The 18,829-nt window shown below is 44.2% G+C and overlaps 1 protein-coding gene across 1 annotated transcript in view; it reads left to right on the forward strand.

Annotated features, from left to right (window-relative positions):
* The first annotated feature begins 209 nt into the window (after positions 1–209).
* Positions 210–18,829, forward strand: part of itpkca (inositol-trisphosphate 3-kinase Ca) — a 58,759-nt gene continuing 40,139 nt past the window's right edge. Inside the window, exon 1 of the mRNA XM_059951406.1 lies at positions 210–2,053. Within this exon, the coding sequence (XP_059807389.1) occupies positions 1,634–2,053 (420 nt within the window). The 5' untranslated portion in view covers positions 210–1,633. The remainder of the gene's footprint in view (positions 2,054–18,829) is intronic.

Here is an 18,829-nt window from a genome sequence, read left to right on the forward strand (position 1 = left end):
CCTTAATATCCCCACCGCATAGCCCTCTATTTTTCTAAGCTCCATATACCTATCGAAGAGTCTCTTAAAAGATGATACTTTTAAATGCCACCTATTCAGTTAACCTTGTTTTGAACTCACATCTTTTTGTCTTTTATTTTCAGGTTTATTTTTTTATTTTTATGTTATTTTAATGCGTGTAAAGCACGTATGAAAAGTGTTTGGTAAATATTATTAATATTAATTTTTATACACGCTACACGGAAGTTCTGCCCCTCCCAGCTGAGCAGCCACTGTTTATAGCAGCAGTGGACGTGAGAAGGGCTCTGCAGGCAATCAGTCCCCGGAAGCTGGCCGGGCCGGGAAACGTACCAGGCCAAGTACCCGGAGACTGCACCCAGTTCACTCACATCTTCAACACTAAGACTGCTGTCCCCGTATGCTTTAAATCGGCCACCATAGCAAAGAGCTATGAAGAGCTTTGAAAAGTTGGTCATGGCGCGAATTAAAAAAACCATTCCTGCCACACTGGACACTCAGCACTATGCTGACCAACAGGACCGCTCTATGACAAATGCCAGAGCGTCTGTAACGCAGCCGGCTCTGACACAGCTCGACAAGGCACTTTCATCAGATTGCTCTTTCTGGATTTCGGGGCAGCGTTCAACACGGGTGAAGAAACTCCCACTCCTCGTTCCTGTTCTACTCTGACTCTGGGTGTTGGACTTCCAAACCGACGGAGCTCAGACAGTCCGGATGCACAGCCGCTCCTCCCTCCTCATGTTTAACACGGCCCCCTGCCCCAGGGCTGTCTGCTCACACAGGACTGCACGGTCAAACGCACGAGGTCATCACCATCAACGACGAGACGGGCAGGTGGAAGAGGCTCCAGGCAAACGACAATGACAACAAAAGAGATGGTAAACTACCCCAGCATCACTCACACCCCTCTTTACATCAGCAGTGGAAAATGTGTGAAGTTTCAAACTCCAGGGAGCGCATGGTCCCAGAACACATCCTCTACCTTCTGAAGAGTCATCAGGGTGACATATTCTGAAAGGTGCTGGTAAAAGGCCAGTAACATCACTGAGGATCCCATCCACGGCGAGACCAGCAGATTCAAACACCGTAACTTCTCCCAAAGCAGCCAACCCACCCTAATGCCCCCAATCAGCGCTGTTTTATTACTTCCTGGACATACAATCCATGTATACAAACTAGCTTATGTATCTGTATTTCGGTTTCTATTGTCGCGTTTCTTATCTTTTATAATCGGACCTAGAGTTCAATTTTTTTTTGCACTGGTATACGGGAAATGAGATGAAAGAATCTTGAATAAGCTGGTTATTTACACCCTTAGTTACCGCTAACCCTGTCTTTGCCAGATAGGGGTCGGGACAAGGGCGGGGCTTGGTGGTTGATTGACAGGAGGAGAGAGGCATCTTTGCGTCATGGAAACAAGGGAAAGGGGCGGGGTCCGAAGTTGATTGACAGCGGGTTGAAAGCTGCTGCCCGGCGTCGGCTGGTTACGGGTCGCGCTTGGGGCTCCGCCCGTCGGCCGCGATCTCGAAATGGGCGGCGGCAGTGGCAGTGGCAGCGATAGTGGCGGAGGCTTCTCCGCTTGAGCAGTGGTGATGCCGGCAGCGGGAGTTTGATGAAAAGCCCCGAGAGCGCGGCGGCTCCGGTCACGGAGCTGGAGCCCGGACCCGGCCTGAGGGAGATGACGGGCAACCTCCGGCTGAGGGAGCCGAGCCCATGTCCGGCAGCATTCCAGCCCGAGGCCGCGGACCTACGCCCGGCCTCCAGCTGCAGGCCCATCCCCCGGCTGATCGTGACCCAGGACGAGTCGCTGGCCAGGGTCGAAGGGGTGGCCGAGGACGAGGAGTCGCCGTCGTCGGACAGTGGCTGCGGCGGCTCGCCCGCCCCGTCGCTGCTGCTCCGCAAGTTGTCGGGCTCGTCGCTGTCCTCGGCCGGACACTCGTCCTCCTTCGAGGAGTCCGAGGACGACTTCAGCCCCTGCAGTGACGCCGAGGGTCAGCAGCCGCAGTACCTGAGCCTGGACGACGGCCTCGGGGTGAGTACGGCTGAGTGGGGGGAGAGGAGGGCCCCGGCCCCGGCCCCGGCCCCGGCCTGTCTTTGCGGTTCGCCGACCCGTGCGGATGGGTCAGGGGGTGCAGTGCATCTGGACACATTCTTTCCCCTCCACGCCTTTCCCGCACCGGGCAGCGGGCAGCGGGCGGCTCCACGTGGGAGGGGGGGGGGACTCGTATCTGGAATGAATGGACGTTGGCATCGGTGACAGTGCTGCACCCCGCGGCTCTCCTGTCTGCGAGTCGCTGTGGTGTGCATGCTCAGAGGGTGATGCAGCCGCACCTGAGAGCCAGCTGCGAAAGGTGACATGCCTGCACCCTGGGGGAACAAACAGGTCCCCGTGACACCTCTGGGGAATGGTTGGGAAGGTAACCTGGGCTTGGTGTGCATGCTCAGAGGGTGATGCAGCCGCACCTGAGAGCCAGCTGCGAAAGGTGACATGCCTGCACCCTGGGGGAACAAACAGGTCCCCGTGACACCTCTGGGGAATGGTTGGGAAGGTAACCTGGGCTTGGTGTGCATGCTCAGAGGGTGATGCAGCCGCACCTGAGAGCCAGCTGCGAAAGGTGACATGCCTGCACCCTGGGGGAACAAACAGGTCCCCGTGACACCTCTGGGGAATGGTTGGGAAGGTAACCTGGGCTTGGTGTGCATGCTCAGAGGGTGATGCAGCCGCACCTGAGAGCCAGCTGCGAAAGGTGACATGCCTGCACCCTGGGGGAACAAACAGGTCCCCGTGACACCTCTGGGGAATGGTTGGGAAGGTAACCTGGGCTTGGTGTGCATGCTCAGAGGGTGATGCAGCCGCACCTGAGCTGGGAAAGGTGACATGCCTGCACCCTGGGGGAAGGTTGTGCTGTTCCTTCCCGTGACAAGGGACAAGGGAAGGAGGTGCCACCTCTGGGGAATGGTTGGGAAGGTAACCTGGGCTTGGTGCGCAGCTCCTGGGTGTCCTTCAGGTGAGTGTGGTGAAAGTACAGCCCTTGCGATTGTAGGCGTGATATTTGTTTATGGTTGTACTCTCCCGAGTTTGTCATTTTATGATACCGAAGTTATGATGGAGTTTTATTTTCAGTGAAACAGTTGCCCCTCTGTCCTGCTTTTCTGATCGGGACCAATAGTTGATTTTTATTTTTCTAATTCTTTCCGTCGTGTGGAGCCGTGGGCAGGTTTTGATTTTTGTTTTGCAATTTTGAGCAACTCTTGGCAGAAAAGGATCTCGAGTGCCCACGTCTGTCGGCGCTTAGCTTGTCCAGCTTTCCTTTCCCTTATGCCGAATCCACAAGCCGTGTCTGAGTTGCAGGCTGGGTACAGTTACACAAATATTTTTGTTCTGCGGTAAACGTCCGGGAGTTCTGCGGTGCAGACCAAATACTCGGAGGATGGGTTCTATTTCCGTTCTTTAGGGTTGCATTGCAGAGAGCCGTGGCTCCGTTGTTGTACTGGGTGAATTGCCTTCAGAGAAGCTGTTTCTTTCCCTTGACTTCTCTGCTGCCATTTGCAGTTGTCTGTGGTGATGCCAGGGCTCATAACAACGGCTGACTATTGTACAATGTAAACTGCAGCGCGCAGCCGCTCGCTACGTTGCAATGATTACTAACCAGATTAGTTTGAACTATTAAGCATGCCCAGGTTAGTGATCAGGGTAACTGACTGCATTTTACAGTTGTCTAACTTGCATTTAAAGAGTGTGTGTGTGGGTAATTTCAAAGGAGATGTGAGAGGTTAGTTTTTTTAAAGTGATTGGTTCCAGGAATGTGCTGTGTGGGGTGGTGGTAGAAGCAGAGACTTGAGAGACATTTAGATCGATCGGCACATGAACGTGAAGAAAATGGAGGATGCCAACATTGTATCGACTGAGGGGATAAGTTTATTCGGCCATTTGATTACCAATTTAATTGGTTCGGCGAAACGTTGTGGGCCTGTTCTGTGTTTTCACTCGTAGACGCTGAAGCATATTTTCCATTTGAGGTCGATGAGCCAACCACTGAGAATTAAAGTTTGATTAGTTGCTCCAGTCTTGCTCATGTGGCCAATCTCTGGCTTTGCACACACCGTAAATTTGAGCTGATCGAATCTTGGCTTCCTGCCTTGTGTTTTGCAGTTTCTTCATATGCTGCCTCTGCTCACTGGCCTACAATACTGCTGAGTGCAGTGTTTGCCCCAGCTGCCCTTTGAAATTGCCCCTCCGTCACCATCCACGTCTTGATCTGATGGCCTTTGTTTGCTGCATTAAGTCATTGTTCCACCATCAACTAGTATGCTGTAAGTTGGGAAATTCCTCTCCTGAAATCATAGTCATCTGTGTGTCTCTCTTTCAGTAGACAGCCTGAAACCTACCTCTTCTGCGCATTCTGGTCAGTCAGAATCAGGCTTAATATCACCGGCATATGTTGTGAAGTTTGATGTTTTGTGCCAGCAGTGCATTTCATAATTTTTAAAATTCCTATAAATTGCTATTTTTATATATGTGTGTATATATCTATATGTATAATATTATTATATCCATATAGATCTATATATTATAATATTAAACACAGATATATACACATAGATAAAATAGCAATTTATAAGGTTTTTAGAAATTGTATATATCTAAGACAGGGATAAAATAGTGAGGTAGTGTCCATAGATTCACTGTCCATTCAGAAATCTGATGGTGGAGAGGCAGAAGCCATTCTGTACTTCCTCCTCGAAGGTAGCATGAGCAAGAATGCATGACCTGGCTTGTGGAACTCACTTTGAGTTTGTATGTTTGGAACACTGTTGAAATGTTTTAAGTACAACTGGCTGTCAGTTCTTGACAGACTATAGACTTCTCTTTCAGTGAGTGGGTTGTGGTTCTGACTGCGGGACAGGAGTGATTGATCGTTTTCACCCTAATCTCCCAACCAACATCAGCTTGGGCAGGGAACTAGTGGCTTTGGCATTGATCATCCTTGCTATGTGCAAATTCTCTGCAGCTTTTCCTATATTAGAATCATAACTGCAGATTGAAGATACTTCGCAAACTGTGGAGTGCCCTGGAAGTCTCCTAAAGATGTTATAGATACAGAGTGTGGCTGGGAGAGGATGTGTTTAGTCTTGCCCGCGTTCTGGGATTATCTATTAAGTGTGGGAACCGAGCACAAATTCTAGTTGATTACGTAGCGCAGGGATTAAGAAAGGGCAACACAACAGATTGGGAAACGTTGATAGTTTGAAGGGCTCTTGGAGGGCCCAGTGTGCACGTTCTGAGACCTGAGGAGCTGTGTCGATGTGGGTGCATCATGCTCAGCTCAGTAAGAGCGACAGGAGAAAACGACGACACGATGGTCATGCAGCATGTACACGGGAAGTGTTTCTGGTCAGAGACCTGTGTACTGAGTTATGAGTGTGTTGGCTGAATTAGTTTTGTTCCCCTTGCTGTGGTTCGTTGTACCTCTCGGCTTTGACATTACTATTAATAAACTGTGGTCAGGCTGGTCATCTCAGAGGAATTCCAGACATCTGGGTCAGTTGACTGAGATTTCCTTTAGTCATGAAGTGATTTAACGATTAGTACTTCATTTCAGGAAACAAACAAATGAACAATGTAGTCTAAACTTTGCTGAGACAATGCAGTTTATTACCGGTGATTTATTTTTGGCTTTGGGCTTTTGATGTTTAAAACCAAATTTGATAAGTTCATTAGTAAGAGCATCAAAAGTTATGGGGAGAAAGCAGGAGATTGGGGTAAACGAAAATTAAATCATCCATGACTGAAGGGCAGAGCAGGCTGAATGGCTAAGTTCTGCACCAGTGTCATGCAGTATATAATAAATCATCAATGCTTAAGCTTAAATGCTTGACTGGCAGAATCACTCATCATGCAGTAAAATGTCAAGAGCCTTCACTCGGGGCTCTGTTCCACAAGCTGTTACAGTATCTCCACAGGGTGCACACACAAAGAATATCAAGGACACAGATGATTTTCTAGAAGGTCTGTTGTTGACGCTGTTCTGAAACGTCTGTGGACTGAGACATTTGACCTGTGTATCTCTGTATTTTGTTTTTTTGCCTCGACAACTTTGACATCTGTGCAGCTTTGGCATTGTCAGGGGTAGCTTTGATCTCTGGTAGAACATTTCTGCCACAAGTATCTGCTAAAATGTTGTGACACTACAGCTCCCAGTGTCTTCAGCTTCATTCATTTCAGAGTGAACTTGTTGGCATGTAAAACCAGAGAGTTCCACTATAACGGACTCAGAGTGAAACCGTTAACTTTTTGAGTCAGGATCTTTCTTTGGATCTGAAATGACACTTTTTCTCATTATTGTTGCTGCCTGACCTGCTGGTTGTATCCAGTATTTTGTTTTAATTCCAGTTTTCCTGGGTCAGCAATTTTTTTTTGCTCCTAGATTGCTGATTGGCACCTTGTTACAGTGTATTGGATGCAAAACTGATGTAATGTAGCGCCTCATTTCCTAGCGTATCCGAACCGACTCACAATTAGATAGCCTACGGGGGTTTGCGAGCACAGAGCTTTGGAGCCTCTTCGCCATGGGGGGCCGGTTGACAGAGGCTTAAAAGTGAGGCTGAAGTTTTCGAATAAAGTTTTTCCTTCGACTGCAGTTACCGACTCCGTGTCGTAATTTTAGCGCTGCTTGTAGCACACCGCTACAGTAAGCACCTATCAATACAGTGGATTCTGGTTAATTGGCCCATTATTTGGGGCAACTCTGAAACCAATCAAGAAAATAGCTGGGAATCCTTTTTATTTGTTTGGGACACTGCTGTTTAATTGGGGCAGAAGACTGTTGCCGGACAGGTTCTAACTTGCACAAACACAAGATCTGCAGATGCTGGAAATACAAAGCAAACACATAGAATGCTGGAGGAACTCAGCAGGCCAGCTAGCATCTATGGAAAATTGTAAACAGTGACATTTTGGGCTGAGACTTTATCAGAACTAACTAATGTTAGTCTGGTACACTCATGTGGCCATTAAGACACTCCACTGTGCTTAGAAAGATTGGTTTTTAAATAACCTCAGTTGCATTTGTTTGTTCAAAAAGCAGTGATTTTTTTTTTCTTTGTCACTGATAGTTGGCAAGGAATAAGCAGTAGAACAATCTAGAACAGTTTTGCTCACAGTGGTTTCAAGCATTCCGGCTTAGAGATGCCAGAAATGGCTGGGAGGGAAAATAAAACAATTTCGCCACTGATGAATTTGAAGCTATCGACAATCATCTTGAACATTACAATGAAACTGAAGATTTGGAGGATGCAGTCATTGATAGTAGTTGTCTGTGCTGACTTTATTCATTGCGTATACTGGATGAATTCCTCCGATAACTGTTAGGAAATAATATAGTTTTATAGTACTATTAATAGTGTTCTAACTTGTTCTGTGTTTCGTTTAAATACCTTATTTGTTACTCAGTTTGTCTTTTTAACTAATCCCATGAAGCCTTTGGCTAATTGGGCTAAAATGTGCTGGTCCTGATGTGTCCCGCTGTGTTGCATTTCCTCCTTTGTACCCGCGGCTCTCCAAATTGGTGTGATTTAGTGAGATGTATTGCATGTAGTTATTGGCTTATTCACTGTCTTTCTATAGTGTCTCTGACATTCTGTTCCAGTAATCCCATGCAGTCAGTAAATTGGTTGCCTGAGCCCATTTGCCTAACTGGAGAATTTCATCTAATCCAGTGATTTCCTGTCACACTGCATAAAATCTGGGAAGATTACCTCAATACAAGAGATTCTGCAGATGCTGGAAATATAAAGTAACATACAAATGCTGGAGGAACTCAGCAGGTTGGGCAGCATCTATGGAAAGGAATAAATAGTCGACATTTTGGGCTTAGACCTTTCATCAATACTGATCTGTGGAGTTCGTCACAGCATTTTCTATATTACCTTGACAGCCTGTTTGCTCTTCGATTTTTCACAGTATCTGAGGTTATAGCTTGTATTTTCTAAATCTTGCAATTAATTTTCAAAGACAATCACAACTGTTCTGGATGTAACAGTCTCCTGTGTAAAACCTTTGTTGAACTAAGCACAAATTGTTGAGTGGAAGTTGGCAAGAGGATACTCAAGTTCAAGAGTATATTTTCCACTTCACTGTACAGCATTCATTTTGATTTTATTCTGTTCTTTCCTTTATTTTCTTATCCTTAGTATTGTTCTCTTTCAGTTTTTGTTTTTGAAACATTGCGGGCCTGGTGCTGTTTGCTGTAAATGTGATGTAATGTTACATCGTTACTGCATTTGTATCTGTGTAATAAAGGGAACTCCTGTTTCCTTCCAAGTCTTGCAGCATAATGCCTACTTGCAGATGTACATTGGATTCCGGTTAATTGGGAAACATCAGGACCAGTACATTTTGGGCCAATTAATTGCCAATTAGCCAAAGTTTCATGGAAATAGCTAAAAATGATTAAAAAAACTCAACTACCCTTTGAGTAACAATTTGTGTATTTAAATAAAATACAGAACAAATTAGAACACAATCATTACTACCACAGTTCTATAAACTATTAGTTCCTAGTAGTTGTCAAAAGAGGAATTCATCGAGTGTGTACTGCTGTGTTCTCTTGTCTGCAAGTGAACAAAATCATTGCAGATAATCAACTGCCTTCATGCAATGGTTTTGATGACTGCATCCTCCATATCTTCATTTTCATTGTAGCATTCAAGATTATTGTTGCTATCTTCAAATTCATTAAAGTTTCTAACTTGTTGAAGTAATGAAATTACTCCATGTTCCCTCCTGGCCATTTGTGGCATCTCCAAGCTGGAATCTTTAAAAACTGCAGTGGGCAAAGCCGTTCTGAATAGTTTCTCTCGTGTAGTGTCTAACAGCCACACAAATGCACGTGACTGATGCAAGGTAGAAACTGTTTGGCAACTGTCCCCTGTTCCAATTAAGTGCATTGTGTCTGAAATAAATGAATGGAGTCCTGGCTATTTTCTCTACTTTTTTTTAATTAAGAGTTGTTCCAATTAAACAATGGCCCAATTAGCTGGAATCCACCGATGCAGAGCAGCTCTGGAAATCTCTGCAAAAGCACTGTGGAAGTACAAAGTACCTGTTTCCTATCACCTTAATGTCCTGAGGGACATTGCCAGTAAATAGTGCGTACAGCTACCGAATTCTGCAGGTCAGGCAGCATCTATGGAAAAGAATAAACAGTCATCATTTTGAGCCAAGACTTCTCACTAAGTTCCTCATCAGTCCTGATGAAGGGTCTTGACCTGAAACATGACCATTTAATTTCTATCCAGACATGCTGCCTGACCTGCTGAGTTAGTTTATTGTACTTAAATTCAGTTATAAGTGCAGTGCAGGTAGGTCTTTCTTGCCCTTCAATCATGCCATCCCAACAATGAGGGAAAATTTGTGATGACTGATTACCACCTAGCATGTCTTTGGACTGTGGGAGGAAACCAGAGCACTTGGAGAAAACCCACATATTCCACGGGGAGGACGTATAGACTCTCTAAAGACTGTCGGAATGGGACTCTTGAACTCCGATGCTCCGAGCTGAAATAGTGTTGCTCTGGATTTCAGGCATCTGCTGAGCCTCTTGTGTTTAGCATATATAGCTCTTGCCTATATCCTGATAAATTGGTGTGACTTTAAAAGATCTGGGTTCTACCTTTTTTAGTGGGGCCAGGCACCAACCAGTCTGGATTCCATTGCTCTGTTTGCATTCTCTGTCATTGTGTGCTGGAATGTGGTATTTAAACATCGTTTGCTTTGGCATGAATAATGTGTTTTGGAAGAATCCTTGTGTCTATGAGCAGTCAAGGGGAGACTGGACAAGATATCATCAGGTCATTCGGGCAGGCTATTACGTCAGTGTAGGTAAGTGGATGATATTGATGACCCAGGAAGAATGTAAGTGGGACATTTTGTCAGTGTAGACATAGGGAAGGATTGGACTGTGAATTGTTTTGGGAAAATTCTGACCCAGATCAGAAGTTAGTGAGAATCTGTGGAGTATTTATTTGAAATTGCGGTCCATGAAGTACCTGTATTTTTACCATACAGTACTTTGATAGGGGCAGAGATCTGTCCTAGTTCCTCTTGTTATTCAAATGATTGGGGTACATGCAGTGGAAAAGTGAACTTGGGGGTGATGTGGAATAGAGTTTGAGAAAGTAGTTCCTTTCTCAGAAGGTTTTGCAAAGGATATGAGAAATAGGTCAGTAGTACTGCATGAACATATTTAAAGTCAGTCAAGATTATTGTTAAATGCATATGAACATGTATGCAGAGGTGTAGTGAAAACTAGCAGCAGCACAGGCACATTGCATCATATAAGATTTGAAAAACCTCCATGACCTCCACAAGACAGAACACGATTACAACAGAAGAAAACAAAGTCCAGTTTAGTGCAAAATGGTGTTGCAATACCTATTTGGATTGTGCAGGTTGCTTCAAGAAGCAAATGGTAGAAGGAAAGTAGCAGTTTTTTTGAATCTGGTGTGGGACTTGAGGCTTCTGAACCTCCTGCCTGATGAGAGAAGATGGTTTGAGCTGGAGGCGGGGATCTTTGAGTGTTGCTTTGTGGCAATGCCTCCTGTAGTAACTACAAATAGTGGAAGGGAATCATTGGGCAGAGCCCACTGCTCTCTGCAGCTTCCTACATTCTGGTCCTTTCGAATTGCTATACCAGACCATGAAGCACACAGGATACTTTCAACAGTAGACCTGTAGAATTTTGTTAGTGTTCAGAGAAGGCGAATGAGTCACTGTGAGAAGATGGCTTGGCCAGTATTATGGATGTGTTGCATGCTGGAGGAACTCAGCCGGCCAGTCAGCATCTGGGGAAAGAGTACAGTTGACATTTTGTCTAAAACCCTTCAGCAGGACTGGAGAGAAATCCACTGTCGTGATGAGGCCACAGTCAGGTTGGAGGAACAACACCTTGTATTCCGTTTGGATAGCCTCCAACCTGATGGTATGAACATCAGTTTCTCAAACTTCCAGTAATGCCCCTCAGCCCCCTTCACCATTTCCCCTCCCCCCTTCCCCCCTCTCACCTTATCTCCTTCCTCCGGTGCGTCTCTTCCCCCTCCCTCTTTTTCCATGGCCTTCTATTTCTTTCACCAATGAACTTCCCAGCTCTTTATTTCATTCTTCCCCCTCGAGGTTTGATCTATCATCTCTCCCCTCCCCCACCTTTTAAATCTACTCCTTGGCTTTTTCTCTCCAGTCCTACTGAAGGGTCTTGGCCTGAAACATCGACTACTGTTTTCCTAGATGCTGCCTGGCCTGCTGAGTTCCTCCAGCACTGTGTGTGTGTGTGTGTCTGTCTGTCTGTCTGTGTGTGTGGCTTGGATTTCCAGCATCTGCAAATTTTCTTGTGTCTTTGATTTTGTATGTAGTGACCCATTTCTGGATTATTATAGGATTTCTCTCTAGAGTGAAAGATCAGTTCCAATGGGCAGCAAATATTCCCTTTGCATCGCGTTTTTTTATTGTTCCTTACTGTGCCTAGTGGCACATTGGGTGGCAATCTTCCTGTTTCTTTAGGATTTTTGTCTGATTTTTTTTTAACGAGGCTGAGTTGCTGGCTCAACCCAGCATGGATGGAAAATGTTGTCCCAGATTTGAACCTGGGACCACTCGCCTCAAAGTCCAGTGTGGATGCTACTATACCACTTGCCAGCTTTTTATCATTGGTGAGAAATAGTATCAAAGTTTGATATTGTGCTGCTTACGTGGGTCAGAGTTTGCACCAAAATAGAGGGATTTGGGAAGTAGAGGAGAGGCGATGTATGGGAGTAAATCCAGAGTATAGAGAGCTTTAGCTAAGGATGGCAAGATATTGAGTGAGAATTTTAAAACAGTGTAGTAGCACTGCTTGTTATTTGAGTCAAATTTGATGGATAAAAGTGCAGAAAGTCAGAAGCACCTGCTCACTTGGTAACTTCTCCAGATTTCATTCAAAATATTTGGAAACATCGGGAAACTTGATGCTCTGGATTTCCAGCAATGCTGCCTGACCTGACTGAGTTCCTCCAGCATTTCGTGTGTGTTGCTCTGGAAACATCAGGGATTTTTGCGTTAAGGAGAATGTTTGTCAGCAACTGAAATGACATTGCCTGGGGGTTTCTTGTTGAAAAAGCAGAATTGAAGTGTGGATGGTGTTGAAACCATTGATCTAATGGACAAGAGGGACTTTGGGATCTTGACATCAACAGTGTAGAGAAGAACCAGTATTGGTGGATTACACAGCAAAAGCTAAATAGGAGTCCAGACCCTGACACAACTTGCCCACCATGTTGTTGAACCTCTCACTCTTGTATGTCTTCGCTCTTACTTTGGTTTACTTTTTTGTCACAACATACTTGGTGTCCATAAGACACAGCAGCAAAATTGGGCCATTTGGTCTATCTAGTCTGTTCTGCCGTTTCATCATGGCTGAAACCTTTGCTCGGGCTAATCAAGAACCCATCAGCCTCCACACCTGTTTGTGACAATGAATCCCAAAAATTCACTACCCTCAGGCTAAAGGAGTTCTTCCTTGTCTCTGTTCTAAATGGACATCCCTCTATTCTGATAATGTAGCCTCTGGGCCTAGACTTGCTCACTGTAGGAAACATACTCTCCACACCCACTCTATCTAGTCTATTCAATAGGTTTTATTGAGATCCCCTGTGCCAGTGAGTGGGTGGGCGGTGTACTGAAGAGAAGAGCCATGCTCATGAATGATTAATGACTTGGTCCGGAATGTCGCAATTGAAAATTATAGCTGTGCAGTTCATTTCAACTTATTTTCCGTTCAAAATTCCAAAGGCTCATTTTCAAATAAGATTCATTTCCTTACTCTTCCCAGGAGAAGCAATGGGAGAACATTCCCAATGTAAATTTGAGGTTATGTGATCATACTTCTATATCTGAGTTGTCAAACCTCAAAAAGCCCCAAGCCTTTTGTCCATTACGAAAAAAAATCTCCTGCAGTTTTGAAGCTTTGCAGGAAGGGGGTAGATTATGTATCACTTGGAGGAAGGAAATAGACATCTGGATATCAGTACAGTGGTTTCTGATTAATTGAGACACATCGGGACCAGTACATTTTGGTCCTATTAAATGGCTGCTCCAATTAGTGGAAATTTCATGGAAATAGTTAAAGTATAAGAAAGACACAAATTACAGTGTAACTAGGCAACAGTTTGTGTATTTAAATGAAACAGGGCAAATGCGACAGTACTATAAAACTCTTGGTTCTTAATAGCTATTGACAAAGGTTTTCATTCACTGTATGCTGCCGCATTCCTTTGATTACACTGATTTTATTCAATTACAGTCAGGCACCAAGTGTAGATGTTTCAACTGCCTTCGTGTAATGTTTCCAACTGTTGCATCCTCTGAATCTTCACATTCATTGCAACATTCAAGATGTCGAAACCTTAAAATTATTGTAGCTCCTAACTTGTCAAACTATGAAATATAATTTTCACTCCTGATTGTTTCTGACATCTCCAAGTATGAATGCTTGAAATCAACTTTAGCACAACAGTTCCCAATTGTCTTGCTGCTTACTTCTATCCAACCATCAGTGACAGAGTTGCTGCTGTTTGAACACAAGCAGATGCAGCTGATGCCATTTATAAACTGTTCACTCTAGCAGTGTTGGTTCAAACAGGCACTCAAGTGCATGTGACTGATGCTCGTTAGAATCTGTTCGGCAACTGTCTCCTTTCCCAATTAAGTAGCATAGTGTCCCAAATGAACAAAGGGAATCCTAGCTATTTTCTTGATTAGTTTTTATTCTTCAAGAGTTGGCCCAAGTAAGTGGCTGTCCCAATTAATCAATGGCCCAGTTAACCGGAATCCACTGTGTTTCTGTTGCCAACTGCCTCACTGTTAAGTGGTCACCTTCTCATTGCACGTACTGTTTGATGCCCCTCATTGAACATAGACGAAAGAACACTCCATTGCAGTTTGAAGTACTTTACAGATGTAGTCACTATTATAATGTGAATTATTTGTCAGAGTTTCCATACAGTGAGATAATAGCAATGTTATTAGAATGAAATTAATCTTTGATTACAATTGGCTGAGGATGGATACTCTAGTTAATCATGTCTGTCTGGCAACACAGTTTAAGATCTTGTATGTAAAACACCTTTGTCAGTGCAGAAGTCCCACAGTTCTTGGGTGGATCATGCTATCCATTAGCCCTGCATAATTAGTCTGGAGCGCTCTGACCTCTGCACATTCAGCAACATAGTGACCAGCTCTTGGACAATTCCCCCTACTTGGCATCTGTTGAGCTTTGATGGAAGACAAAGCTAGAGATGTTACCTTAATGACTTAAAAATTCAGAAACTGTGTCAACATTGTGAATTGAAGGGCTGTTCCTGTACTCCACTGTGACATTCTAATTAAACATGCAACAAAATGGTGGACCAGTGCTGCTGCCTCAGCTTGAGCAACTCTGGTCCCCAAGGTAGCATATTCTTGGGATGATGTGCTCTTCTTTTTCCCCCTCCTCTGGATATTCTACTTTCCATGGACATCCTACAGAGGTTGGTAGGTGGTTAATTGGCTTTGCCCCTATTGTGGATGAGTAGGGGGAGATGACGAGGGTTTTGGAGGAAAAGTAGGATGGGTGCTGTTTCTGTGATGTTTGTTGTTATGACTCTCAATTTATCCCTGCTCCTTCTCCTTACCCATGCGTGTAGAATCTCCATCAAAACTATTGGGGTTCTGGTCTGATTGGGAATTAGCAGCAATTTTCCCCAGTACATTAAAAATAAAATCTACTGATGCTGGAAATTTGAAACCGTGTTGGAAGCAGCTCTGTAGGTCAGTCTTTGTGACAGAGGGTTAATAATTCTGAAACACTTATCTTTCCACAGATAATGCCTAACCTGCAGTGACTTAATTGCATTCAACTCTAAATCTTTATTGAAAGCAAATTTCAGAATATAACTCAAAGCCATGATGCTTTACAATACATCATTTAAACCACTTTTATTTTCAGTGCTTGTGTGCATTAGTTCACTATAGTTTGATAATGTGATTTAGATTTTGAGTAATATTAAAAATAAAGAACAATCAATGGAAGTTGTTAATTGCTCTTTTTGACATATTAGACAATTAACTCCACCCCCCCCCCCTTTGAACCTATACTAGCTCAGTAATTTTATTTCAATTTTATGACCTTGTTCTCATGTGCTTGTCAATACCAGTTCTTCCTGCCACCTAGCTATGCTTGGAGTAATTTCTGGTAACCAATTAACTGGCATGTGTCTGAGAAGAGGGAGTAAAATAGAGCATTTGGGAGATAATATGTAAGCTTATACAAAGGGTACTGGGAGGTCAATGCCAAGCCCGAACTGTAGCTGAGAGGCAGCTACACTACCTGCCGCTCCCAGTGCATTGCACACAATATAAAAGCAACAGTACCTCATTAACATTTTTGAATAGCATATGAAAAATGTTAGATTTTTTTTGGGGGGAGGAGTTTGAGTTTATTGTTCAATCGTATGTATGTATACCGAATGAGACAATGTCCCTCTGTACCAAGGTGCACAACACAGTGCATATAACTCACACAAAACGAAGTAATATTGCCATTAGTAAATTAACAAATAATTTTAACGAGATCAGCATTTCATGTGTGCCGAGAGCTGGATGATATCAGGGAGTTCAGTAGTCTTACAGCCTAGGGGAGAAGCTGTTTCCTTACAGTAAGAGGAGTGTATGAGTAGGTTGAAAGAGAAAAAATGTAGATGGTGGGTAGGTAGTCGGGAGTACTTTGAGCTTGGGTGGGTGATAAATCCAAGTGCTGGATTTCAGTTACCCATCTGTAACTGGGGAAGGTTAAGCACTGCTTCAATTTGAGAAGAAGGGAAAAACGGATGTGTCGGTATTACAGTTGAACTATGGAGCTATGAGGGAGGAGCTGGCCAAAGTTCAATGGAACAATACCCTAGCAGGGAAGACAATGGAACAACAATGGCAAGTATTTCTGGGAATAATGCAGAAGATGCAGGTTCATTCCAAAGAGGAGGAAAGATCCTAAGGGGAGTAAGGGCTGACGAGGGAAGTAAATGGCAGTATAAAAATAAAAGAGAAGAAGTATAACATAGCAAAGATGAGCGGGAAATCGGAGGACTGGGAAGCTTTTAAAGAGCAACAGAAGATAACAAAAAAGGCAATACGCCAAGAAAAAATGAGGTACGGAGGTAAACTAGCCAAGAATATAAAGGAGGATAGTAAAAGCTTCTTTAGGTATGTGAATAGCAAAAAAATAGTTAAGACCAAAATTGGGCCTTTGAAGACAGAAACGGGTGAATTTATTATGGGGAACAAGGAAATGGCAGACGAGTTGAACAGGTACTTTGGATCTGTCTTCACTAGGGAAGACACAAACAATCTCCCAGATGTAATAGTGGCCAAAGGAACTAGGGTAAAGGATGAACTGAAGGAAATTTATATTAAGCAAGAAATGGTGTTGAGTCTGAAGGCTGATAAGTCCCCGGGACCTGATGGTCTGCATCCCAGGGTACTTAAAGAGGTGGCTCTAGAAATCGTGGACGCATTGGTAATCATTTTCCAATGTTCTATAGATTCAGGAACAGTTCCTGCTGATTGGAGGGTGGCTAATGTTGTCCCACTTTTCAAGAAAGGAGGGAGAGAGAAAACAGGGAATTATAGACTGGTTAGCCTGAGGTCAGTGGTGGGAAAGATGCTGGAGTCAATTATAAAAGAGGAAATTACAACACATTTGGAAAGCAGTAGAAGGATCAGTCCGAGTCAGCATGGATTTATGAAGGGAAAATCATGCTTGACTAATCTTCTGGAGTTTTTTGAGGATGCAACTATGAAAATGGACAAGGGAGAGCCAGTGGATGTAGTGTACCTGGACTTCCAGAAAGCTTTTGATAAAGTCCCACATAGGAGATATGGGGGCAAAATTAGGGCGCATGGTATTGGGGGCAGAGTACTGACATGGATTGAAAATTGGCTGGCTGACAGGAAACAAAGAGTAGTGATTAACGGGTCCCTTTCGGAATGGCAGGCTGTGACCAGTGGGGTACCGCAAGGTTTGGTGCTGGGACCGCAGCTGTTTACAAGATACATTAATGATTTAGATGAAGGGATTAAAAGTAACATTAGCAAATTTGCTGATGACACAAAGCTGGGTGGCATTGTGAAATGTCAGGAGGATGTTATGAGAATGCAGGGTGACTTGGACAGGTTGGGTGAGTGGGCAAATGTATGGCAGATGCAGTTTAATGTGGATAAATGTGAGGTTATCCACTTTGGTGGCAAGAACAGGAAGGCAGATTACTACCTAAATGGAGTCAAGTTAGGAGAAGGGGAAGTACAACGAGATCTAGGTGTTCTCGTACATCAGTCAATGAAAGCAAGCATGCAGGTACAGCAGGCAGTGAAGAAAGCTAATGGCATGCTGGCTTTTATAACAAGAGGAATTGAGTATAGGAGTAAAGAGGTCCTTCTGCAGCTGTACAGGGCCCTGGTGAGACCCCACCTGGAGTATTGTGTGCAGTTTTGGTCTCCAAATTTGTGGAAGGACGTTCTTGCTATTGAGGGAGTGCAGCGTAGGTTCACAAGGTTAATTCCCGGAATGGCGGGACTGTCATATGTTGAAAGATTGGAGCGACTGGGCTTGTATACACTGGAATTTAGAAGGATGAGAGGGGATCTGATTGAAACATATAAGATTATTAAGGGATTGGACACGCTGGAGGAAGGAAGCATGTTCCCACTGATGGGTGACTCCAGAACTAAAGGCCACAGTTTAAGAATAAGGGGTAGGCCATTTAGAACAGAGACGTGGAAAAACTTTTTCACCCAGAGAGTGGTGGATATGTGGAATGCTCTGCCCCAGAAGGCATTGGAGGCCAAGTCTCTGGATGCATTCAAGAGAGAGTTAGATAGAGCTTTTGTAGATAGCGGGGTCGAGGGATATAGGAAGAGGGCAGGAACGGGGTTGTGTATGATCAGCCATAGTGAATGGTGGTGCTGGCTAGAAGGGCCGAATGGCCTATTCCTGCACCTACTGTCTATTGTCTATTTATCTCCCTGCTTTCACTCTCTGGTTTCAGTCTCCCTGCTCTCAGTCTGTGTAGTAGTGCAGGATGAAATATCGCTGTGATGATTGTACGCTCTAGTATCAATTGTTTGGTGACAATAAAGTGTTGTAGCCTGTGATTTCATTAAAAGGAAGAAGCAGGGAGCTGATTGGGTGATGGAGAGCTTCCATTGTTGGAGTGTGCTGTGGTATTAAAATTTGTTGTTATTTATCGAGCACCATGTTATAAATGCACTGGAAATATACCAACTCTTAGTTTTGGCACTTTCTAAATTAACTGGGTGTGGTTTGGAGCCCATACATGTTTGTTTTTGTGTTGTGGTTGTTATGTGTTCTCTGCTCTTGGACTTTGGGGGGGGGGGGGGAGGTGTGTGTGTGTACACTTCTCATAACTAATGGTACCTTTTCATTCAGATGCTGAAATGTGCCTTGAAAGTGTAGGGGGTTATTTCCTGGGGTGAATTGTTAGCAAGGGATGGTAGGTCATTTGCCCCCTCTTGGCTGCTCCTTCATTTCAATAGTATCATGGCTGATTTTTACCTTGGTGCTTCTTTCTTTCAATAGCATCAATCTGACTCCCATAAATCAAAAAAACTTGCTTATGATATCTTGTTTGTACACCTACTCAGTGACTGAGCCTCCACAGCTCTCTTGAGTAGAGGATTCCAGAACTGTGAAGACATTAGTTTTCTTTGTCCTGAATGACTGGC

The sequence above is a fragment of the Hypanus sabinus genome, chromosome 26 (assembly GCF_030144855.1).
Source record: "Hypanus sabinus isolate sHypSab1 chromosome 26, sHypSab1.hap1, whole genome shotgun sequence".
Classification (NCBI taxonomy): Eukaryota; Metazoa; Chordata; class Chondrichthyes; order Myliobatiformes; family Dasyatidae; genus Hypanus; species Hypanus sabinus.